This window comes from Tauraco erythrolophus, chromosome 2 (assembly GCF_009769465.1).
Source record: "Tauraco erythrolophus isolate bTauEry1 chromosome 2, bTauEry1.pri, whole genome shotgun sequence".
Lineage (NCBI taxonomy): Eukaryota > Metazoa > Chordata > Aves > Musophagiformes > Musophagidae > Tauraco > Tauraco erythrolophus.
Genome location: NC_141466.1, coordinates 115,765,743 through 115,792,331, shown reverse-complemented (window position 1 = coordinate 115,792,331; position 26,589 = coordinate 115,765,743). Strand labels below are relative to the sequence as shown.

At 41.2% G+C, this 26,589-nt stretch overlaps 1 protein-coding gene across 5 annotated transcripts in view; it reads right to left on the bottom strand.

Annotated features, from left to right (window-relative positions):
- The window catches only part of PPP1R21 (protein phosphatase 1 regulatory subunit 21), a 34,824-nt gene extending 21,474 nt beyond the window's left edge, over positions 1-13,350 (bottom strand). For 4 of the 5 annotated variants that reach the window (XM_086631782.1, XM_086631783.1, XM_086631784.1 and 1 more), the window contains exons 1-8: positions 13,266-13,350; positions 10,222-10,290; positions 9,637-9,783; positions 7,293-7,394; positions 6,427-6,591; positions 6,269-6,327; positions 3,810-3,904; positions 676-728 (exon numbers count right to left, since the gene is read on the bottom strand). In XM_086631782.1, the coding sequence (XP_086487908.1) occupies positions 676-728; positions 3,810-3,904; positions 6,269-6,327; positions 6,427-6,591; positions 7,293-7,394; positions 9,637-9,783; positions 10,222-10,290; positions 13,266-13,325 (750 nt within the window). In that variant the 5' untranslated portion in view covers positions 13,326-13,350. Of the gene's footprint in view, positions 1-675; positions 729-3,809; positions 3,905-6,268; positions 6,328-6,426; positions 6,592-7,292; positions 7,395-9,636; positions 9,784-9,975; positions 10,103-10,221; positions 10,291-13,265 lie in introns of those variants that run through there. The other variant, XM_086631785.1, reaches the window with a different exon arrangement.
- Positions 13,351-26,589: the final 13,239 nt, after the last annotated feature.

Genomic DNA, 26,589 nt, shown 5'->3' with positions numbered 1-26,589 from the left:
GATTCAAGTAAGAGGTGTTTTGGCAAGAAGTATCCCATAAAATGTGAGTGAACCATGCAGAGTTCTCAAACATACATTATTTATTCCTTATTGCTAGCGACAAGTAACATTAACTAATGTGGTAGTTTAGCATACACACTGATGACCAAGTTAAAGTGCAAACGTTCTTTGAGGCTCAAGTGATGTGACTGAAGAAGCTCAGTTGGAGGGCAAAGGAATTTAAGATACCAAAACTACTTTTTTTCCCCAACAAAAAGCTTAAGACCTTTAAACTAAGGTAGTTTTGACCAAATTTTAAAATGACATGTAAAGTCCTGACTTACTGCGGTTGGCATAGTAAAAAAATATTTAGTATAACTTTAACAAGAAACAAACATTAAACGTTTTTGCCATTCTTTTCAGAAAGGCAGGCCTGAGTTGAGACCTACAGTGATCACCAGCCAGTAGGCAATGACTAGCTCTAGTGAAGTGAGGTGAGCAGACAACTTGACTCCTCAACCTAAGAGCAGTATAGACTACCTTTTGAAAAGCAGAGAGGCTCTGTGGACAGAAATTCTCTTGGAACATCATGACAGTAGTAAGATAGGCTGTCTTCTGCCATCTCGGGTCACTAAAACAACTGTTTTATCAGTATCTGTGTAGAAAATTGCATATGAAGCCACAAAAAGTGCTTACCTGGTATCTTCTGTTGTGCAATGGTACATTCAGAGCATTGTATCGATTACATCCTACAGGACAAAAATTGAGTTATACGCACATAGTAAATCGTGGGGTTTATTAAGAGACCCTTGTTGGTAAACAGCGATTTTTAAAAAAATATAAAATTTCATTGCAGTAATGTTACAGTTCCTTTAAGTAACATTAATTAAAAAGATTAATTAATTGGCTTCAATAAAGTAGGCCGCAACACCCTCCCTTAAGAACCGCTACTACGACTAGGTGGAGAGAAAGTACTTCCACGCTTGCCTCAGATTGTAAATCAAACTTAACCATCTGAAACACCCCGGATTTGATCAGTAAGAGGAAAATCCTCTTGCTCAAAAGAACAGTATACACCACTAACAAGAGTAAAAATCTTTTAAAGATTTTAAGATTCTTAAGAATCTTAAAGAATTCAAGATTGTCTTCGAATTTCAATTATATTCCAGGGACTGTCAAATAAGATGAAAGTATTTTTAAATGGCTTGCACATTAAAAAAGAAAACCAAAACAAACAAAAACCACCAACTCCTGCATGTACTTGATTTGTTGATAATTTAGAATGGTATGGACCTGCCACATATTTCAGAATTCTGTTCCAGTTACAGAGCAACAAGAATTATTATTCAACTACAAGCAGGAACAATTTATAAAGAGGTAGAGGGATATTTGTACTAGAGAATAGCTTACAAAGTCTTATAGATTTAAAAGGGATCACATCCGTCCTCAATTAAATACAATAACCACTTTAATTTAAAATTTACACGTAAAGAAAATTTACAGTTTCTTACTCCTTTTGTATCATTCACATTCGGCAAGTAACACATGGGAAGAGGTAGTTGCATTCAGAACAAAAAACAACACCTCTGTCCAAAATTACCACATCCTACTTGTAAGGAAATGCTTCAGAAAAGTTGTTTTCTTTCTACTCTCAAAATCATGCTTAGCAGTCAACATCATTCGATTGTTCCTGAAACTGAAGCCAGCTGCTAGGTACACTTAAAACCAAGTACAGAGCCTATAGGAAGACAGTTGGAATCCACAGCAGACAAACATTTCCTGACTTTCTCCTCATTCTTCTACCACTAAAGATCTGTCGGCTATTTGGAGTGTTTTCCACGCAAGCAAAAACATTATGCTATGGCAGCTGAGTGAGCAGACAAACAAATCATTTGCATTTAAGCTCTCACCACAACAATAACCAGCTGATTTTTTTTTTTTTTACAGGTAAAGAAGCCAGGGAAGTATAAATAGGCAGGAGATGCCAGGCAAAGTGATCTTCATAAGGGGGAAAGAAGTGGAAAGGATGTCAACTCGAGGCACCAACACCTAAGCATAACGCGCTGTATGAGACTCAACATTTCCTAAAGTGAAGATGATCCAGTGTTTCAAAGCCAAGATTCACTGGATTGGCAACCCAGTGGAGCACTTGGAAGGCTTACCCCTGCAGCACACCGCCAGACCAGCTTTTAGAGAACCTAAGGCTATTCAAAACATTGTCATCAAAGTTTTAAACTGAATGAAAAATGTAAAACCTACCAATAAAACCTAACAGAAATTCAACAGCCTGTTTTCTCTTCTCTGTTCCTTCTCCACCACCTTCAGCTTTTTCAACATTCCAGGTCCTCCTAGTCTCACTGCCAAAAGAGCACAGACTGCTGCCCGCCCAAGTACAACCTCGTGTTCAAGTTATTTACAAAAACACCCAGTACACAGCACTGATCTGGAGAAGGATTTGGGAGTGTTTATAGATGAGAAGCTCAACATGAGCTGGCAGTGCACTCATGCGGCCCAGAAGGCCAACCGCATCCTGGGATGTATCAAGAGAATCGTGGTCAGCAGGTCCAGAGAGGTGATTCTCCCCCTTTACTCTGCTCTTGTGAGACCCCACTTCGAATACTGCAGCCAGTTCTGGTGTCCCCACCATAAGAGAGACAGATTTGTTGGAGCGTGTTCAGAGGAGGGCCACAAAGATGATCCAGAGGCTGGAGCACCTCTGCTACGAGGACAGGTTGCGGGAGCTGGGATTGTTCAGCCTTGAAAAGAGAAGACTTTGGGGGGACCTAATAGCTGCCTTCCAATACCTGAAGGGAACCTACAGGAAGGCTGGGGAGGGACTTTTTACAAGAGTGTCCACTGATAGGACAAGTGGAATTGGGTTTAAGTTGAAGGAGAACAGATTTAAATTAGATCTTAGGAAGAAATTCTTCAGTAGGAGGGTGGTAATACTTTGGAATAAATTGCCCAGAGAAGTTGTCGATGCCCCCTCCCTGGAGGTGTTCAAGGCTAAGCTGGACAGAGCCTTGAGTAATGTGATCTAGTTGAGAGGCATGCCTGCCCATGACAGGGAGGTTGGATTAGATGATCTCTAAGGTCCCTTCCAGCCTATGCCATTCTATGATTCTTGTACCAAAGCAATGCAAAGGCTGAGCACTCCCAACTTCATGGTATCCTCTGCACTTCTTCAGTTTATCTAGTAGCAGTTGGAAACGAAGAGAAATTAAAAGTGGATGCTTCAGGTAAAAGTCCCCAAATTCAAAGAGGGTTTTTTCCCTGAAAAGATGAACAAGTCTGAGGCAAACCACAGCTAAGAACTTGCCTGCATGTTTTCTGATCAGACATGAGGCACACTGACAGACTTCCCACTAACAGTGGGAAGTGTAGACCATTACTGATGCAATGCCTCATTAAGTCAACATCTCTGCATCCACTAGTTCATCCCCATCTTAACTTACTATAACTCTTGAATACACTCTGCCAAAAATAATGCTGAGATGAGTGACTAAAGAAATCTTTGTGCAGAAACCAGTAAATTGACAGTGTTCCTTCATCTTTTACAATATTGTCAACACTTAAGACAAGTGCCAATTGAGCCAATTACTCAAAACCTTCAAAAGTTTTAATTTTCATTACACATATATATAAAAAACTTGATTATTTTAAGATCACTAAACAAGATTGTGACAAGTATTATGAATGCTTATTACAATTACCTCCAAGTTCCTATGTCCAACACTTCTTACAGCTAATACATTTTAACTCATAAGTAGTACTTCCTCCAGATGGATATCCAAAATTAAACGAGAAACTCAGACCAAGGCAATACGTACTTGTGTCATTAAAAGGTACTTTTTCATTGATTATGCATAGAGATTCTTCCAGTCTACTGCCCAAAGCTGCTTGAAGATTCTTTAACTGTTGCTGGCTAAATAATAGAAAGACAAACGAAAAACCACACACACACACATTGTAAACCTTTAAAATTTAATCTGTATCACCACCACCTTATCTCACCATAAGCATCCCTTGAGTGTACAGGTGTCTCTTTCTAGAAGTCGGATAGAAATAAGACAGCAGGAATAATTTTTCCTCCTTTATGTCATATTTAATATATGACATTGTATTTTAACCTGTAACAAATGCAGTGAAAGATGCAATAAACTGTTGTAAATCTTAAGTTCTTGAGAAGCTCAGCTTACTTCAGAGTTAATTTTTACATTACTTTCCAATTCTGCAATTATTGTATAAGCTATAAGAAGGTATTCTTTCTACTGGAATTGGAATGGGAATGCAAAAGGCCTTTAAATTAGTTACTATATACCTGATGCAACTATGCAAGTAGTGAGCTGTCGATAACTCTGTTATCTGTGTCCCATCACTATTAGAAATACCTCACGAGCTTTCCAAAGCTCCATTTAAACACTGCTATGATACAGCCCATTCCCACAAGACTTGGCAATTATATTTCTGGTGCATTCTCAAGCACTTTTTCTCTATATCTGCTTCACTTGCATTTCATCGTGTATATAGATGTAAACCTAAGCATAGATTCTTGAGATGAACAGTAACATATTCCAGCATTACATACATATGTCAACAAAGATTACGGCATATTGATTCAGACCAAATTCCACACCTTACCCAACTTAGGCCCCCAAATTCTTCACTGTTTTGCTTCCTGTTTGACATCTAGAACTCCTGCACATACAGTGAAGGGTGGGGGGAAGGTGTCAAAGTGACAGGTTCCCCACCCCACTTTTTTTTTTTTTTTTTTTTTTTTTTTTTTTTACAAAAACATCTGATGTATGGAGATTTATCAGAACTAGGAAGGAAAAAGAATCTAAAATAGACAAGTAGGATACGAAGAAACTGGCCAATAAGTAGTTTATGCATATTAACAAACATTTTTCTTGAAAAGCAGCTCCAAAACTGCATAGAAACTGTACAGCATGAACCACAGCAACATTGGGCATGACAGAAAATCAACTCAAAGACAAATTGCGAAAGTACGGATGTTTCCTTTTAGTACTATAAAGGAATGGCAAACGAGTAGTTTGATATGTTTCAGTTTACATTCTGCCCTTTAATTTTCAAGGCATGACGGATGTCAAGTCTCATATGCCCTGGCTTTCCTGAATAAAGCGTGGGTGTCAGAGGCAAATGGATCCCTTCCCCTGAAAGTGTTGCGAAAACAGAAGAGCAATGCTCTCAAAGACATCTTCTGGTCGTGTGTTCATGAAACACTGATTTCAGTGTTTAAAATAAAGAAGCGTCAGGCTTTATTATTTAAGAAAGCCTCCCTTCTTAAATGGTAGGGATAATTTCTTACAATAATGTTAATTACTCAGTCATCATAGAACATGACAGATAAGCCCTGAAACGAACAGTGGCAGATTAAGACTACACTGTTTTTCAAACAGCACAAAAAAGCAAATGGCAGCAAAACAGCTTTATCTTCTTTTGCAAGTCATTCTTAGTGAAACCCTGACCTATATTGGATAAGAGTTACTGGAATTCAAGTACCCTCGCATCTATCAAAATAATTAAAATACATACTTCAAGGTTACCATTTGAAAGAAGGAACTCTTCATCTGATCATTCACTATGCATTTAGCCCGTTACATTAAAGATCTATACTGCACGCTTTAAAAAATGCACCTTAAAAATTATCAGAAAAGTGCATCCTAATTTGGTTTGGCCCACAGTCCTCAACTACTTCCCATTTTCTACAACTTGTCTTCAAGACAAGAAAGGTATTCCAAAACTAGCACTACAGTCTCTCCAACAAAAATTTCCAAATATTCTAGCTGAGTGTGTTATAGCTGAAGCAAAAACAATTGTTCAAGGAGCTTTTCAGGTGGAGGAGGATTTTTGAAACTCTTTTCAGCCAGTTGTCTCAGCATACCTTAACCAAGCTTTGTGAAAATTCACCTATCTTTGTCTCATACAAGTTCAGTAGTTTATTTTTTTTATAGCATTCCATTACAAATAAATTCAAGTTTTCATCAACTTGATAGCTATGTAAAAGAGCTTGGTGACAAAACTGCTCTTACTACAAGTTGAATCTGTGGAATTGATTGTCTAGTTACGTACTCAGCAGAAGGAAAAGGGGTCTGACCTGCACGTTCTTGATGTTAATGTGCTGTTGCTCAGTTTCTTGAGTTTTATCAAAGTCTTTTTTTCTTAATTCCCTTTTTTAATGTATTATTCTCTAAAAATAATCCAGTTAATCTTTATAGCAGTTATTTCTTTATATCAATTTTTCATTATATTAAATAAAAACACTTACCATTCTTCAGTTCGAAGCCTACAGTCCTTTGCTTCTCTTTCTAGTGTCTGAGACTTGATCTTTATGCAAGAAGATAATCTCACAATGTAAGTACTGACACAGCAAGACATTTCATTTCAAAACTTTTCAAACTTGAAAGTAAGAGAAAAACTCCTTACTTCTAATTTGGCTTTATCATTCTGCAGCTTTTCTATAGTGTCCGTGTATTTCTTCGTTAAACTGTTCACCACAGCCTGATGCTGGGCAGCATCAGTTTCCAAAACCTCAAGTCTCGTTCTCAGCTCGGCTTCTAAACGTTTGTGCTGCTCATCTGCTTCAAAGAACTAGAAGAGGAAAAGCAGAGCTCATACAAAAGCTTCATTTCACTCCAGAATCTAGTCCCATCAGTTACAACAATTTACTTAGCCAGTCCAGGTTAATAACAAGTACTAGTTCTCAGGCAAATAGAAGTTTTATGTTGATATTTACAAATAAAAGATATAGGAACAAAGTACTTTGTGTTCATTAAAATTTCATAGTATCAAGCATTCTTTAAATAGATTGGCGATTAATAGTAGACACCTAAAATATTAAACTTGAGCCATAAGGTTTTTCTCAAGTTCTCTAAACCAAAGTGAAACACATTCCATTTCAGTAAAGTAATTCCTGACTTAATTACGGCAACTTGCAGAAAATATTTTAAGGTTTAAGGCAATTCTGAAACAATTACTGAACTAAAAAGAAATTTCCACTCAGTACCAACTATACGGCTATTTTCAGTAGAGTAGTTAAGTGTCACCAAAAGTTAAAAATCTAAATGAGAAAACACATGTATTTTGAGTTATTCCTCATAATGTCTTAAAAATCTGAAGTCAAAATACCTTCTCATTTGCCCAGTGAACACCTTTACAAAGAAGCTAACCAATTTAATCTGTTTTGCATACAGCTAAGGTTCTAAACCCATAGTTTTCAAATGGCATTTTATTTTCTCTCTGTGTGACTAGTTCTCTGAATCAAAAAGAAAGGCTAAAAGCGTTTAACTCACGAGTATATGCAGTCGTTCATTCTCTTCAATCTTCTTCTGAAGATCTTCATTGAAGACACTTTTCTGCTCTTGACTCAACTGAGATGAGGATTCTGCACTTTTCTGAAAGAAAGAAAACATGTTCATTATCTCCAAGTCTCTGTGGATATCCCCAAGTATCTGAAAACACTTCCCATCACTCATTCCCCAACAGAGTCACATGAGAACTTATCTTACTTATGTTGACTAATATATCAAACAGTATGCATATTGCACACAGCACAAGCCTAAAAGTGCTTTTTCCTTCACACCATTGTTACTGTACAGTGGTAGAATGCTGATTCAATAGAGACTCATTCTCAGGTGCCACATCCACACACACACGAAATGGCTTGTATGGGCAGGTGTCCATTTGACATCCTTTGAATCTTGTCCGATTCCACGCAGTCGGTGATATGAAGCCCTACGCACACGAGCTCATTGGGTTTGGGAGCTGTGCGTAAGGTGTATCTATCTCCATTAAGTGTGCAGGTGTAAGCTGGTCTGGTCTCAGCAGGAATCAGGAATAGTCACTGAAAGGGCACTATCCCATGGCAGGCTGTAGCACAAGGTGCCACTGAAAAAGACAGGTCTTTGCTGTCCGCCAGCTACCCTGAGAATACAGACATCCCTCTGCCAACTGTTTCCTTGTTTTTCACCCATTTTGTACAAAACACTCAGAGACCACCAGTGAATCTCACACTGCTTCTCTGCTCTACCACACTACTGAACAAAGGTAGTACCACCAATAAACAAAAAGGAGACTGTTTACATTTAAACATAACACTGAACTAGAGATGCCTGGGACAGCTAGGCCACCTCTGCATTTGATGCCAGCCTATGAACTGCAACACCTGAGATACGAACATATGTTCTCCACCTTCTAAAAGGACTGCAGTCTGACACAGATCATCTATCCAAACCTTAATCTAAATAGTTTTAGATGCAATTTACATAGTCCCTCAATGGCAAGTCTCTGAAATAAGAGTGACATGGAATTTAGTAGGGGTATGTTCAAGTGTTCAAGGCCAGGCTGGATGAGGCTTTGAGCAACCTGGTGTAGTGGAGGGCATCCCTGCCCATGGCAGGGGAGTTGGAACTAGATGATCTTTGAGGTCCCTTCCAACCCTAACCATTCTATGATTCTATGTTCAATACAACGTATGTATTCAGGGAGGCTCCATAGCTAAAACTAAAGGGAATTTATTCAAAAGGTAGTAAAAACACTTAAAAAAAAGGCAAACAAAACAAAAACACAGAACTGTGCATTCTGACAGCCAAAAAGGAAAGAAATTCAGCAGCAAAGGTTTGCACAGCTACTCAAGGCACACTGAGGTCCCTCAAAATTCAGGAACATGTCTAGTGAAGCAATAAGTTACATTACATGAAATAAAAGAAGAGAGGGTCAAACTGCATTTTGAAGAACAATCTACTATGGTGCATGAATAATGTAAATCAGAAGTACTGTGCTTGTCAAGGAACTGAATAGCAAAAAAATGCAGAAGAGTTTAGGGAAAAAGTAAGGAAGATGATCATATCACCAGTCAGTTGGACAGTGTCTTTAATCTCAGTCTTGAGAGCTACAGCATTTTGGGAGCTAATCAAAAAGAAAAGATGACAGTAATTAAGAGGGGTTTCCTCTTAAGAGGAAGGGAGCAAAGGATGCTTGAGAATTATTGAAGTTCAGACCCGTCACCCCTGGAATTCTGACGTTAGTTACAGAAGACACGGATGATCTTAGACAGAACATGGTATTAATCAGGAAGAACAGGTTTAATCAGGAAGCATTTGGGCACAGAAAAGGTCTCAGTACTGAAATTATTCTGTCATTTTGACGTGACATAAGAAATACTAGCTAAAAATTTAGGTTTCAAAGCATTTGACAAGATTTATCTACAAGTCGACTAGAAAAGCTACAATCATAGACTGAAGAGTTAACCATCAACATCAAAGTTACAAAGCAAGGAGGCAGGGATAGGAAGTGAGGAGCAGCAAGTTTTCTTCATAGCAGTAGATTAATCACAGATCTGCAAGATCTTCCTCAGCTTTTTGAACATTTATTAAATATCTGGAAAGGGAGATAACGATTCAGTATCAGTTAGCTGATGCACTAGAAAGAAGAGCACAGAACTACTTCGCATATATTATACGTATCAATATCTGTTTTGTGAGTATTTTCACCAACATCAGTCAATAACACAAGTTCTGACAAAAACATACAGCTCGACCCTCAACACAAAGCAACTGCTGCTAGAAATGAGGATAAGACATTGACAGGTGGGGAGCAGACATCTGCTAAGCGAGTTTTTTTGCTTTTAGCACATACCTTGTTCTTCTTGCCCCTCGCTTCACTTAACGCAAGTTCATCTTGAAGCAACTCCACGCGCTTGGCAAGCTGCTGATTTCGAAAGGTCAAGCTGTCCATTTCTTGTTGCAGTTTTCTCAGTGATTGATCCTTCATCTTCAGTTGCTCCTGAATGACCAAAAAGTTTAATGTTAGAACTTTCACACTTACCCTCACACATGCCTTTAATAAGAAGTATAACATTAAAAAAAAAGACAACACATTAAAAAAAATGGCTTTCTTCATTATTTGAACACTGAAGAGGCAGAAAGTTATTTCTTTTAAACTAAAAAACGGATTTCACTTTCTTAAGGTGCCCACAGATCACCCTGAAGTAAGAACTTCATTCTATAAGTACAGAATTAAATCATCAAGAAGCAATCTTCCACTTTTACAAAGTCAGCACCTGTAGAGAACAATGAAGAACAGTTGCACATAGAAACTCTTTTACTAAATCAAGTTCCTTCTTTATTCTTTTAATCACGACATCTTGAGTAAAAAAATACTCTCATTTATCTATTTTGTCACAGCTTAATACATCTGACACAAGCAATTTTGAGAGATTACCTTCAGAGAAGCAGAGTTTGCTTGCTCATCTACAACCCCTTTTTTCAGTACTTGGTTCTGAGCTCGAAGCTGAAAAATAAGAGATGTCAATAACTATGCAAGACAAAGAAATAAATAAAAGCCATTCATTAGAATGTGTATAAAGCATTATATTCTCTTATGAGAGCACCAGATGTGCATGCTTTTTAAAGCATTCTGTTCAGGTAGAGAGTGGTGGTTCCAGGTTGAAAAAAGCATGCAATTCATCTCCTGAATTGCCAAGAAACAAGAAGTTAGTTTACCATCTGAATATTCATAAGAATTATAAGTATCTCGGAGGATTAGTTACTTAAATATAGATAAGGTTTGAAGAGCAGTGAACAAATATGGAAAAGTTACAACTTCTTCCTTGACTGACCAAGTTCTTACTCGTATTCAATGCTATTTCTGTCTCCTCTCTTTTCCCCAAGACTGCTCATGACTGGTTCTGGAACATAAGCAGGGCTCACAATAAAGTCAAAATCTGTATCAACTCAAGAAGAGCTTAACTATACTCTAATGCAAAAATATTTGTTACCCATAGCGGCAGATGATCCAAAGACAGCTTGACAAACACTTTGTGAAGACACATAAAAAGCACAGAAGAAAAAGCCCTCTAAGACTTATGTAGTTCACAAATCTGAGCTAAAATAACTGCGGTGGGAAGTGATACTCAAGAAACCTATTTCCCAGTCACTTCACAGAGTACCTCTACCCTGCAGCAATGAGGATACCGACAGTTCCATCCTTCCCTTCCCTGATAATTGCTTGAATCCTGGTTTCTTCAATGGCAGTTTTCATTTGTTTGACATGTTTGAGTCCAGCCGTTGCAGATATAAATTAAAGGGTTTGCACAGTGTTTGGGAATACCTCTGGCAGATGCAAAAGGCAAGATCCAACATAAAACAGCAACAGCTAATCTTTTCAGTCTGATGACTCGATATATTTACTTCGAAAGGTCAAAAGTCAGTTGACATTGTTAAGCACAGGCTTTTCCCCTGCAGTATTCCCACTGTGCTGCTCAGGCATCACAAAGGCATAAGAAGAAAATTGCAAGAGCAGCACAGAAAGGCTTCCAAGCACAGGGTGTCCCTAGCAAAAAAAAAAAAAAAAAAAAAAAAGCAGCGTAGTAGTTTTCTACGCCTTTTTTCTGCCACAGCTACTAATGCAGGAACACATCAGGTGCAGCGAGGAAATGCAGAGTGAACTAGCTCAGTCGTGATACACCAAAGGCTGTCACAAGTTGAAAGAGCCTTTGGACTACTACTACTTCCATCAGAGTTGTGTGAGAAAGCCAGGAGTTTCAACTTGAGAGGAAGAAGAGAGTCTGAAAACACACATCCTTCTTCTGGACTGCTCTGTGAACTGAGAGGGAATGCAATCCTTCAGCAGGTACCTCCCTCAGCACTTCATGAGTCAAGTCATCAAGCTCTTGTCTACCTCTCTCCTCAGTTTCCACAACATGATTAAGTGAACAGGCAAACGGTTTCCCAGGGCTACTCTCCATTTCCACCTGCGCACAACAAACAGTCAATTGAACCACCCATCGTTTGCACAAAAAGAAGAGTTTTCTGCAAAGGGGATCCCACAAGGCTTTGGAGATGTTGCACAAGAAGTGGGATAAGACCAAAAAACAGTTCCCACAAATAACCAATGAAACATCACAGGCTGAAAGTTGCAAGATGAAGTTCAAAGAAAGCTTTTGGACACCACGATACTAAAAGAAAGAGGATCCAGCAGGTGGAACTTCCAGAAGCTATAGCCAAAAGGTCCATGTTGCAAAGTTTCATTCAGGAATCAAGCAGCAAAGTCCCTCAATTACCTTATTCTGAGCCATTTTTAATCTTCAAGGTATAGCAGAGCCACTGCAGAAGGCAACAAGAAATACAAACTCTGTGACCTACAAGGCTCCAAAATGCATTCAGTTTTCTTAAAATGGTTTTGTGGAAGCATTAAAAAATAACACCTGCGAACAATTTAGATTCTGTAGAGGTTTTTTATAGCAATTGCACAAAGAATAGTATTTAAAGAGGCCTCGTTCTATAACCTAGGGAAAGGTGTCAAATACAGTCGAGTGCCTTGTGCCAAACACTCTGACACTGGGCTACACAAAGATAAAGTGCTGGCTTTCTTTTCCAAGGCTATTGAAGAGCTACGCCATTCAAGACCAACGGTCTCCTCCTCCTTTTAGTGAGGAAACAATAACAGAGTTTTGCATTAAGCAATGCTCGACCATTCAAGAAATCATTTCAAGCACCTTGGAAAGACAAGGCATTCTCTGCTACGGGCCACAAGACTTTGGAAACACTCTGCTAAGCAGCAACAGAAATAAGAAGCAAAGGAAACCTAAGGTACCTGAAGAATGGGAACAGACCACAAGGCAAGTGTGGAATCAAGCGTCCTCACTTCCAAGACTTGCAACACCACTGCAAGCACCACTAACACCACTGAACTCCCACGTCCACCAGCCAAAGCAAACAGAGTCTACAGGTAAGACACAAGACCAAGACCTCAACAAACGCTCACACCTGACTGGGAAGCGGAGAACCAAGGGAAAGCACTGCTGGTTTCACTCCCTTGGCACAGCTGAACCCATCATTTGTCCTTACGGATGTTTGACAAACCAGACCACTCTGCTCCCCAAGCCAGCACGCCCAGCCCGCACTCGGGAATTTCCCCGGCACCTGCCACCTCGCATCTCCTCTGTCCGCCCGAGTTTTCCTTCATCTCCAGACCACGCAGCCTTCGCGCCCCAAACGCTTCAAGCTACCATAACACGGGCGTTCCCGTCCTGCCCAGCCCCCCGCTCCGGCGGGAGCTCAGCGCCGAGGGCAGCCCAGCCAGCCGGGAGAGCCCAGGGCCCCGCCGCCCCACCGGGGCAGCGCAGCCGGCCCCCCCGGGCAGGGCAGGCTCCGCGGGCCGAGCGGGGAAGGCCCCCTCCTCTGAGGGAGCGGCTGGGGAGGGGCGGCACCACCGGGAGGGCGGCGGCCGCCGCTCGCGGAGCACCGGGGACGGGCGCCCGGTACCTTGGAGTACTCCTGAGCCAGCTTCTGGTACTTCCCCTGCAGCTCCGCGGCGGCCGCCATCCCCCCGCCGCCGGCTCGGCGCTAACGCAGCCGCCGGCCCCGCACAGCCGCGACGGCAAGACGCACTTCCGGGTTCAAGCGGCGGGAACGCGAAACGTCACGACGTCAGCCCGCACGCCGGGGCGAGGAGGGCGGAGCTTAAGTCGCCGGCGCCACCATCTTGACGCAACTTCCAAGATGGCGGCACGGAGAAGGGCGGGGTCGCACGGGGGGGGGGGCCGGGCCACGTGATGCCAATGAGGCCATCCCCGCCTCCTCTGTTGCCATAGTAACAGCCGCCGGGCCCCGCGCGGCCCCGAGGCTACGGGGCTCCGCCCCGCCCAAAAAGCATCGTCCGCGCGCGGCACCGGCGACCGCCCGGGCGGCAGGCGGGGGCGGGGGGACATGTCGGCGGATGGCGACGCGGGCAGAGCGCCGGGCCGGTGCTGCGGTTCCTCGGCCGAGGCGGGGCTGCGGATCCTCGGCCGAGGCGGGGCTGCCGCTAGGGGGAGCGCCGGTCCCGGGCCTGCGGCACCGGGAGAGCGGCGGCGGCGCGGGGCGGTCGCCCCGGGCGGCGGAGGTCAGCCCGGTTGCGACGGCGATGTTTGAGGGCGGTTGCTGGAGGGCCGGCTCCCCTGGCGTGCGGCGGGTGCGTGTAACGCCCGCAGAAACGGAGGCGAACGCGTTTTTTGCGGATGCACGGGCGAAGGGGTGAAAGAAAAGGCAGTTCGGTAATTTGCCGCGGTTCGCCCGGCAGGGAGGGGATGAGTCGTCAGCAGCACGTGGCTTTCCCTCCCGCATCCAACCTCCAGTGGCTCCTAACCTGCCGTAGCTCCTAACGAAGGGGGACGCGGGTACATCGTTACTGCAGTGCTACCGGTCTGCTCTCAGGTTGCAGAAACTGGAATTCCGCAGTCTGGGGGTCAGTTTGAGAATCTGCACCCTGGGGTTCCCGCGGAGGGCCCTTCTCTGCTGCCCCCAACCTGTAGGTCCCTTTGTGTCAGAGCCGCCTTTCAGCTTCTCCACCATTCAGGGATCCTCCTTTAGAGATCGCTTAGACTGTGCTAATTATCTTCCATTTTCTTCTTCTTTATCCTCAGATTTGCTGAGCGTTTAAATGTGTGTACACCATCAGCGCTCTTTAAGCAGAATCTGAAGACGTCATAATAGGTGTATTTGGTCCTGCCAGATATCCAGCCAATGCAGGATTTTGTTTCTCGAAATAACTGGAAACAGATGTGTAAGGGAAAGAATAATAAGGCAAAAATGTGATGATGCTTAACCAGTATATGCTCAGCTCTGGTGATCTGCAGGTTAAGGGCTTCCTGGTCTAGGGTAGAGATGTAACAGCAAATTATTATTTTTGTTCAGTTTCCATGGTATCAGTTTTTCCACTTGATTTCAGGATGGTATCTTCATAGCCTTTCCTCGGTAGCAGGTAGTGCTAGAGATACTAAATCATCCTTTTCGTACCTCCTTTTCTCTTTGTGTCCCTTAAGTAGGAGTAGATATAGGTGACTGTAATGAAAGCTAATCCTTTTCCCTAGTCTTGAGGCTTCGATGGTGTGTGCTATTCTTTTGCTTATCATGGTGGTGGAGTTGGCAAGCACTAAATATGGTGGCCAGATTAGTGAATATATTTGTGTCTCCACAGCAAGTCTTAATGTTGGAGGACAGGTCACTGATCCGTATTGCCAAGAACAGAAATTGCACACTTTTAGGAAGTCTGAAAGGGGAAAAAAAGCAAAATACTTATTGTCAATATTCATCAAAATGATCTTGCTGCTGTTCTGCATGACCAGAAGAGCTTAAATAGCAATACTGGAATAAGAGATAAGGAAGCTCTAGTTTTTAACTTTAGAGCCATGATAGACTACTCCTTCCACTCCATTTTGTATTTGTTACAGAAGTTCTGGATGAAGTAAAGGGAGTTTGCAATTGCCATTCAGCAAACCAGGGTTAACAGCAACATACCTGGCATGGTATGTCCTCACATGTCCGTGCAGTAAATTTTATACTGGAATATTACAGTTGATTCTAAGCCTGTGTTTTTAGGTTTGCATTTTCTAGGATATGTCTTTCATGAAATGTTAGATTGAAATGCTTTGAACATACTTTGCAAAATACAGTAGTCCTGGTTTGTGCTGTGTTCAAAGATGCTTTTGTGATAAAATTTTTCTCTTTATGTCTGGTGCAGTGAATGCTGGCAGAGAGGTTTCACAGCTGAAAGCTGGGAAAGGGAGCTGAGGGAATTACAGTGCCTAGTTGTAGCAGAATGAATTGCTTTCCCACTGACAACAACGGTGTTCCTGACTGGGCAGCTAGCATTCAGGGTGGAGGAACACAGAATTTATTTGCCTGCATCTGTCCATCCAGAATGCAAAATCCAAATGTACAATACGTAGAGCATTTATCATAGGAGGTAATGCCAGTTTCTTAAAACACAAGCGGATGGAGTGAATCAAAAGATGGGTGCTTTTACTGCTTGAAGGCTGTAAAGCTGAGAGCTGACTGCAGGATTTCTAGGCTCATCAGAACAACTCTACTTCATTGTATTTTAAGCATCAAGCCAGCCTTTTGTATTTTAAAGTGGTCCTGTCTCTTACCCAGTTTCTTCTGGATTCGCTGTAATGTTAGGAACATATAATGTTGTAATTTATCACCATTTCATGGTGGTACTTGGTGAATAGCTTTGAGTCAAAGTTCCCCAAACATGCAGGTAACAAAAGTTATATGGCTTATTTTTTGGTTTTGTTTTTTTTTTTTGTTTTTTTTTTTAACTTTCTTATAGGAAATTCTCAGATTGGTCTTTTTGATTTGTCATTGCAGCTGCAGTGTTACTTCCCCTATTTTCAACTGTGAAAAAATGTCTTTATTGTGCTGTTTCCTCACAAGCACTTTCTTAATACTCATCTCTCCCTAGAGAGCAAGGCTTTCCAGTCACTGCACCGGAGAGGCAGACAATGCGTGTTGCTGCAGCGTGGTGTCCTAATGCTTCCTTGTCAGTGACTCAGTATGTAATTGCAAAGGACTGATCCTGTCATCAGAAGTTCAGAGTGAGAGAAGTCAAGTGAGCGGAATGCCAAGCAGTGTGGGGTGGTTGCTACAGGACCCCCAAAACACTACCTTCTGCAAATCCATCCACATGAATATAAGTACGTGTTACGGCAGCGGAACTTAATGAAAGCTAAAACATGACGTGTTGAGCAAAGAAATCCCTTACAAGGGTCATCGCATTGTTGCTTGTCTTGTTGGCTTTCATGGGGGAGAATGGAGAGCAAGGGATACACAGTGGAACAGAGGCTGTCCTTTTCTTATGTCTGTGCTCAGCAGCTGGTGTAACAAGCGTTGAATTTTAGATGCTGTCTCAAGACAAATAATTTGTTTAAGAATTGCAGTGATTGTTTTGCTATGCTCTATTTTCAAGCTCTTTTATCCTCCCTTCCCTCCTCAAATAGTGCCTTCCTCTCTGTTTGATTAGTCAGAACATGTACTCATATACCCTGTGAATAGGTGCAGGTAGAGAAATAAACAAAGAATATATTTTGGATCATCCACGATGTTTTCTGTGCTTTGGGAAAATAAGCTTCATTGTCATCACTTACATGCTCAAGTATTCACAACAAAAGGGTTTCTAAGATCCAGAAAAAATTCAAAAATGATTGGAGGGGAGCCATTTTTAGTCATCAGACTATCACAAGCAACGCATAACCACATCCTCGGAAGCTGCAAACACCCTAAACTGGTGTTTTGTTTCTGTTATCTTAGCAACGGCAAGTATGAACAGCAGGATATGTGCTCACGATACGCGCTCATTATTTCTCATGGTGACTCTGTAACAAACCATTTATTATATGTAACCTTTCACCTCTTTCAAACTCTGATTGTTCTGATAAAATAAAAAAAAAGCCAAGTACTCAAAAAAAAAGTATATGCATATACAGATACTTCACAGAACAGTTTAATTATTTGTAGTCGTCATTATCATAATTTCGATGTTTCCATAGCATTTAAAAATAGAAACGAAAACAAGTCTCTCTGTCTCTCACGTCCCTTCCCAGCCCATAGGATAAATGGCTTGAGTCATCTATAGGGTGTGTGCATGGATGGGGGAGTGGTGCCTTTGTGTACAAAGAAATTGCTGAGAACAAGAAGATGGAAAAACTGAGCAGGCAGCTGCCTGTGATAATTCAGAGTTGACTTTGCAGCTCACATTCCACTCAGGTACTACACGTACCAGCCCTTGGTGCAACAGCAGCAACTTCTGTATCTTCACAGCAAATCCTTACTGATACTCATTCCATAAAACAGCAGAACTTAGTAACAGTTGAGAAAGTTTCTGTTTCTTTGATTTTTTTGGAATGTGGAATTTCCCCTCTTCCAGGAAAATGAAACATCTTGCTTAGCCCTGCCATCTTTTGTTGAAGGTCTACGCATCTTCTGCCGCCTCTTTCCTGCTTTTCTTGTCTTCACACTTGCAGGGGCCATAGTTGGGAAATGCTTCCCAGCTAAGACTGTCTGCACTCAGATTCTACAGTCCTGCACATTTGCTGGAGAAAGAAAAATAAAAGCAGTGTGCATTAGACCCCAAGAGACAAATTAGCTGTTTTTATAGAGAGAGACAAAAGGCTGAATTGAGAAGGAGCGTTATAAAGATGGTACAGTGAGGAGTGGATGCTCTTTCACGTACACCAGTTGTGGACACAGACTTGCAGGCCTTTGAAAGAAGTCCTGACTTGCCCGTGCAAGTAACATCAATAAACCAGGAGCTGTTACCTGCAGCAAAGATGGCTTGGGTTTGTCTTAATTTTCTCAAATCTCCGGAGATAGACACATGAGCAGAGACAGGAGAGAGGCCTGGAAGATTTACCAGTAGTTCTGGAAACATTTTAATCAGAATTGTTCCTGTTAATCAAGATTTTTTTGTAAATGATTTTTTCATTTTAAAAAGATTGTGGCACCTCCAAAAATAATTTGGACTTTTGGAATAAGATAAAGCCAGGTCTTTGGTGTATAAAGACTGTTATGGAAAAGAAGAGGGATGGAGGAGACGTGGGGCAGGGTTCATCATTGGCAGAGCTCGGGTAGAAGGCACAAAATGCCGTGCAGAAGGAGAAGGCGATAAACAGTTACTTGTACATCACAAACCCGGCAGTGGGAAACGTGAACTCGAAGCAGTGGAAGGGGGGACACCCTGGGAGGATCGAAAGGCAGCAGGGGAGTATTATGATCAAATTGACTGCTGCTGGGAAAAGTGCTTCAGTGGAGACAGGTTTGTCTTTGCGGATTAGTATGAACTGGAAAGGAGAAACAGCGTGAGGAACAACGCGGTGTCGGGTTTGAATCCTAACAATGGGAAGAGGAAGAATCTTAGGGGCGATTACGAGGCTGAGATGGACTGTATTAGCATTTTTAAAAATACGAATCGTCTAATTTTTTTTTATTTTACTACATTTTATGGGGGATTTTTTTGGCCAGTTCTGAGTGTGTGTGGGGTTTTTTTTGTATGTGGTTATGATATTGACCAGTAAAAGCAGCATTGCTGCAACTGAGTGAAATATCACATACCTTTAACAAGCTAGTAGTGAACTTGAGTGCACTTACAGCGACGTGTAGTAATTAATCAAGGAATGACACAGTTGGTCAGAAATGTTTTCTTTTTTAAAAAAAAATATGGGACTAGACTTCCAGGCCTCTACACTTTAGAAAGAAATAAAATGTAGCAAACTATTTTTTAAAAAAATACTCAATGGAACATCACAATAAATATTCTATGTAATGTTTTAAAAGAGTTAAAAGTTTTCCAGTATAAAAAAAAAAAAAATCCTAAATTTCAAAATGACAGCAGTTTATGGGAATGGTTTTAGGTAAGAAGATGAAATTCAGCTAGGGCACATAATATTACTAAAAATTAAATACTAAAGCTTAATTTTTATTGCCAGCTACCCATCTATAAGCATTCATTCATTTGAAAACCAGCATTCCTTAGAGAGAAAGTAGGTGCAAGCCAGTAAAGAAAGGAAGATTCACAGGATGACAATGCACTATTTTCCACCTCTCATTGCATCCCAAATTTCTGTGTATAGATCAGGACTAGAATGAAATTTGGTATCAAGATCTACCTGGGGTGCTTATGCTTCTCCTCGTTATGAGCCACTATATACGGTAAATAAAACAGCAACACTACCAGAAACAGGGTATTTATGAAGTTGGACACCAACAAGTAGGGATTAACAACCACATCGGAAATAATGAGCCTTGACAGATCTAGGGTTAAATACTTTAAAATTAGATCCTGCTGAAAGCCGAATCTTGTCGCTTAGCAACGGCTGCATGGGATGCTGCTGTCACTCAGCGGATGCTTCTCTGGGGAGTTAACGTTATGCTCACAGAAAATGGGTTATGATTGGGTCAAGGTGACATCATGCAGGACGGCAGCATCATTTTTTTTTAAGGTAGCATACAGCACAATCGCACTCAAGTTAATACCCAGATTTGTGTAGCCACTCGGAGATTTAAGGAAACATCTTTTCTTTCGAAATGGCTCAGCTCTGCCTACGCCTTACCAGCCCCACGGAAGGGCTCACAGGCTCTACGCGAAACAGCAGGTCATCTCGGCCAGCGCACCGTAGCGAAACTCAACAGGTGGATTTTTAATCTTTTCAAATTACTCCCAGCCAAAAGAAAAGCAAAATGCCTGTAATTTGCAGAGGTCCGACTGTGTATTCAGAGCATGGAAACCTCCACCAGCAGTTCAGAAAACACGCACAAAGCTTATGAGAGAGAATAAAAGGTACTCTTACTTAAAACAACTGAAAATTTAGTTTCTTGAGCTAATTTTAGCATTTAAAACAACTGGGAACCTACTGGATCTTAGTAAGAAGCCAAGACACCGAGTTAATTAAATAAAATAAGCCTTAGAGGCATGAAATCTATTTTTAAATGTGATGCTGTGTAAAGGTTGATATAGGCACCTACAGAGATTTTTCTGAACACCTGCCTGCCAACTGCAAAGCACGTAAGTACATCAGTGCTTCTGAGGTCAGTCTGATAGGGACCAACCTGCCTCTCTAGACATGAAAATACTCAAGTGCTTAACAGCCACCAGCGTCTTCAGAATGGATACAGAAATTAGGTATTCAGTCCAATCTAGTATGCTGCCCATTAGGGCTTGGAAAATCAAGATACTGTGGAAATGGAGACTATGGCAACCAACATAATAGCAACACTTAGCTAAACATACCTAGTTTTAAGAAACTAGATGTCCTTATCTGAACATTGAAAAGTGCACAGACGAGTGCTTGGTTGAGGGTAATCATTCCAATGACTCCAATGAAGTGTGATGATCGCAAACGTAGCGTCTCCTACTAAGACATGTGGTAAAGACACTTTTGATCTATCTTCATTGTTTTAAACCGAAAAATCCAACCCTGTAGGTAACAGCAAAATGAGCTGAATGGCAACATGCATTGATGAAATTTATATCATGGCTGAAAAATCTTGTCATTCTTCCTTTATTTGGACAGGCTGTGCCAACAAGGAGTTCCTGGTGAGCAGGAAGGTTACCATGAGAGATCACGAAGAGTCAGGATCAGGCCAGTTCTCACTAAATCCAGCTCCAGGTCATGAACTACCAACTTTTTCTGCCAACTGAGGTCTCACCGTTTGGCAGGGATAGGAAGAGAACAAAGGCATAGACATACTGGTTGATAACTGGATTAGTCGACTGTATATGGCTGTGGTAAAGGCCATGACAAGCCCAGGACATACCAGGCAAGAGTGGTGCTTCAAAGTCAGGGAAGGTATTACGGCAGGTTACAAAAAGCACCAGCACTGAACAAGAGTATAGCTCTTCTCATGCACGTGCCAGCAGGCTGAATTCAAACTGGAACTGATGTACAGAAAAGTTGTTAAGAGGAATGAAGATCATGTCTTCCAAACAGAAACCAAATAATCTTGGTTTGTTTAATAAGTCAAGAGCCTAAGGAGGGAAATGATTGCTTTTGTACTGATGCAATAGGAAAACAAACACTCCGATGTTTAATGAAGAGCTGTTTAAACTACCACTGGCAAAGGGTAGTTAATAATCTTAGTTTATAACTGTAAGAGCAAGTAGCTTTTAGGAGAGCCTTCTGGAAGAAAATGGAGAACAAGAAACCCAGCTGATCTGAAGACTCAAAAATTCGAGCAGAGGCGGTATTGCTTTGCCGTCTCTGGTGCAAGAACTCTCGCAGGTAGAAACAGGGAAGAGAGTTTCTATGTCCAAATAGGCTGGGAAAGTTCACAGGAACATTGCTAGACTAATACTCATGTGTGATTACCTCTAAGCACGCCAGATCGTCTGTTTACTCAGACTGCTCAAACAAAGAAGACTTCGAGGTATCTGGAAATCAAGATCTGTGTCAAATACAACCATGTTCTGTGTCAAATTTAGACAGCCATTTTTGCAAAATAAATCTAATTTATTTAGTATTTCCTCAACAAATGTTCTTAAAATACAGCTGGTGTAAGTGGGTAATTGCTTCAGTTAATGTTTTATTTCGAGAGTTGTGGCTCCATGCAGAGGGTAATTTCCAGCAAAGTCGTACCAGAGAAAAACACTCTTGGGAAATTTAACAACGAACTTAAGGCTCTCTTAACACAATATAGTGAATAACAATTAGAAATATATCATTAACATATGATACATAGCTGTGATTTTGTCCAAACTAATTAGAGCAGTTGTTCTCTGCTCAGTATGTTAAGATGAACACTAAATCAAAGATATTAATAGTGCACATACATTCTGTAGTTTGTGATTTAAGTATTATTTGATGCGGTGATGAAGGCAGGTCTTTGTTAAAATCTACCAGATCACTTAAAGTATTGCAAACAAAACTGTATTTCCATCAGATCCTACGGAGGAAACTTAATCCAGTGATACTAGTAGGTGGAAAAAATAAAAACAGATGAGATGGACCAATGCCTGCTTCTAAGAGAGATAAGCATCACGTCATATCTTGTTTCCCTCTGGTACTTCTGTGTCTCAGGCACTGGAAGGGCACACACATGTGTGTGCACTTGAGGGGAAAGCTGGCCTGGGCGCAGCAAGCTGAGACAAGTGGAAAGTGGGATGGGGAGTATTTAATTCCTGCTAATGAAGAGGGGGATGTTCCCACCTGTGTGCTTTCCATAAGGCCTTATTTATAAAGACCCGACAGATGCCGTAAATCATATCTAAAGAAAAGTAAATACTGAAAAAATACCAAACAAGACCTATGCAGCTTTATCCAGGGACGCATTTTTACATAACCTGTCCTGTACTACGCTGTTGATCTTTTGAGTATCATATAAAGCAACTTAGCCTCAACGATACGGATACAGGACTGTAAATAATCATAGATGTTTCATCAGAAAAAGATTTATTTCTGTTTAAACGAATGTTTTGCACAGGAAGGCTAAAGGTATGCAGTAGCATTTCAGCTATTTCCAAGATGTCACAACATACCTCGACTTCCAGGTTTAAAGGGTGAAATCTTGGCCTTTATAAGATGCTTTCAAATATTATGGGCCAGCTACGGAGGAACCTGACTGTAAGCAAATCCTACAATGGATTGATAGGGTTCTGTTACTGTACAGATGACTTGCACATGCATGCAACAGATTTAATCAAGCCAAGACCTACAATGAATTACACATTTGGCATTTTACACTAGCCTAGTCTTGTGGAAGAGACTTTAATGGCAAGGCAGAGGACTTGGAGCATCATCTGAGACCAGGGTCTGTAGATAAAGAGAGAACACAGCGCTTTCTGTTTGCAATGCTGTTTATTTTAGAAAAGCCCCTTTGATCATCTGAATGAAAAATGTGGGCAGAAAAGTCACAAATGTTATAAAACAAAGTTTATTCTGCAATATTTTGTCATAATGAATTGCATCTCTTTGGTAAAAATAAACTTTATAAACATTTTAATTAACAGAGATTAGCATACAAAAAACTAAACTTCTGTAAATCGTCTTTAAAACGGGTAAAGGACTAAACCGGAGGAAAAGGGTTAGAATTGGTCACCTACTGGCAAAATTATTCTAAACAAACCCAAGGACATTGCTTATGCTACCTTAGAAACAAGCTAATGGGAACGTTTTTAAAACAACTCTGGTTCATTTGATCAGAAAGCATTCTTACAATTCACTTTTAAATAAATAATAGTTACAATGAATTGGCAATTATAAAATGTTCTGTATCACTATATGGCAGTAACATAATACTTTTAATTATGCACTTTTTAGTTTGAAGAAATGTACATTTATAAAACAGACTTGATAATGGCACTGGCAGTGAGGTGTGAAGAATGTGCTTTAAGATATAATGGCAGGTGCAACATTTAAAATATTCTACCTTTTCTTTTCAATAAATATTTTGACTACACCATTATTAACGTGTATGAGCGTATTCTGCTCTAACCAAAGCTCGTACTTACTTTCCAGGCTGATGAAAAGTTGCAAACCACACAACTTCCATTTTACAGTTGGATTTTAAAACGTTTGATGTGACTTTTGCAAAAGCAGTAATTTAATATTGGAATCTGAAAGGCCAATACAGGTTTGTACAGTATTCACATCAGATTTATCCTGAACAGAGCAGCCTCCCTTGTACATGAGTCTCATACACCACTTCACTGTATTTAAAGTATTGAATGTGTTTCATTAATACTTTTCTTGCCAAAATATAGTGAGTCAACCATTGGCATGAACATCTTACATATGTCACTAAAAAAAAAATAAACCCAACAATCAAAATAACTTTTAATTATACTCCATTTATACTATATACACCAGGGTCTCTAACTGAGGTGCCAAACAAACCCAAACCCAATGCTAGGTACAAAAGCGAATGGAAGGGCAGCTGTTCTCCCACTACCAAGAGGAGTGCTCCGCAACTGAGCTGGCGGCCTTTGCCTGCCAAAACACGCGGGCAGAGGCATGGGACAACATGGTGGAATAGGTCAGGGGCACAGATCAGCTGCCTGCTCCTTCAGAAGGAGAGAGGGAAGACAGCAAAGCATGAAGAATGTGGCCCTGCCACACCGCTCTGTGTCCCGGGGAAAGCCTGCAATTGCTTCTCTTTTTCCACAATTCCAGTTCTCCCAGGCTGAAAGCTGTAAGGATGGACGCAGCTTTCAATGTTAACTTCTCATTAGTATGGTTTTATTGCTCATTGCATATGGTAATTAAATGCATTGTTAGCATCCCAAGCCCATCCCTTCAGAAATGCTGAAGTCATTATCACCAACTTCAGGGCTAACAGTGGCACAGCCACACTCCTAGTAAGTATTAACCTTCTCAAATTTTATCCAAGGCAAAAAAATGATTCAGAACAGAACCAAACCACGGAGCCGACTATGACTGCAGTTTCCAGAACGCTTGGACCTTGATCCAGCGTTCACTGGAAGCTACAGAAAAGGTGCAACCACCTTCAGCGGGAGCCAGGCAGCACCCCTCTTCAACAGCGTGCAACTGAAATCACGGCACCGAGCAAAATCCCAGACTGCTAACAAAATTTGTGTGGCTGAATCCTCACTTTTGCATTGACACAAACTCTGCCCTTCACAGTTTTACCATCCAAGGTACAAAAGCAACCCGCAAGCAAAAAGCGGTTCCACCAAGCATTCACATCTCCACATCCCAAAATCCTAACAACCACTGCGTCTTAATTTTCCTTTAAATAGCGAGTTTTACCCCTATGATCCATCAGTAACACATCCAGTATCAGATCTAATTGGCTAATGCACCACTTGTGATATCCAGAAGACATACAGGTCTGCACACATGTTGCCCTGCTATGGGTGTAGGCTAATGGGTGTTCACACAAAGCAGGGATGCAGTAGAGTATTTTTCTTCCCTTTCAAGAAATAAAACAAATCATGCTTAAAACTGAAATATTGGAAAAAGGAAAAAAAAAAACAAACCACCACCACTTTTTTCCTAGTGTTTGTGCTTTAAAAAAAAAAGAATGTTGGCTTTAAATTCCAAAACAGAAAGAACCTCAAATACTTCAGGCTTGATCCAACAGCCATTATGTCAGCGGGAGCACCACTGTTGTCTTCAAGAGGCACTAGAACAGGCCCTCAGAGCAACAGACCTTCAGCAGCATGGCTGTGTTCATATTTAAAGTAGACAGTTTATGGCAGTATTCATGAAAAGACTGAGAAATGAGGAAAAAAAAAAGAAAAACAAAACCAAAAAACCACACTGATCGAAGAAAGGCCTCCAAATAGGCAGAAAAATACCCCGTTAGGGAAAAGTTAACTTTTGGCTCAATCCAGCGCTGTTTTCAACAACCAAAACAGTGGACATTGGTTTCCTAGGTGGCTCTGCTCCTAATTTTCAGTCAGGTTGCCCAACACCTGCTAGAAGCAATAGCTTCACGTGTTAGCGAGAACATTTATGGCACATCATGCTGCCTTTTGGAAACAGGAAAGATGACCTTTGATAGTTGTATATGATTCTGCAACATACTTAAGGCATCCTTATACTTACAGTACTGTTAAACCCACTCTGACTGCTTACCTATTTTGGAACAGAAAACTTAAAAAAAAAAAAAAAAAGGCATAATCTACAAGATGTAAGCAACCACCACTGATTTTAGAAGGAAAAAAAAAAAAAAAGATGAAAGAAGTTCACCATACCACTAAAACATTTTTGGCCAAAGGATGTCTGGGAACTATAAAGAGATTCTTTTATTGCAAAAATGAATTGTGAAGGAATTTCTTCCCGAAACAGAGAGGTCCTCCTGAGCTACGATGTACATCCAAAGGCTAAAGCCTGGCCTTGCCTGTTAGATACCCCATATGCAGCAGGAGGCTGATAGGACTCACACAGCACAAGGCACAGTGATCTGGGAGACAAAAGGTCCAGACAGCCCATGAGACAAAAAACAATGAGCGTTGGGGGTAAGGGGCAAAAACTCCAAAAGTAATTCAGGGTTCACTGATCCAAAAGGACGCCATTCCATTTTGTCTCAGATTAGGGGTCAAGTCGTTCCCTTTTCAGCAGCCATTCACCACCTAGCCAGCTAAAGCCTCCACCTCCTCCATGTTGTCACCACCATCAACTGTTGGGTTCCTTTTTGCCTCCCGAATCAGTACAGGGGAGCAGAAGGGTAGACGTCACAGGACTACGCAGCTATGCAGCTACCACATATTCAACCGTGGTGGTAACACGAGGACAACATCAAACTTGGCAGGTGGCAGCTTCCACTGTTGGATACGTCCAAGGTGCATGTATGCATGCCTGCATCTGCATGA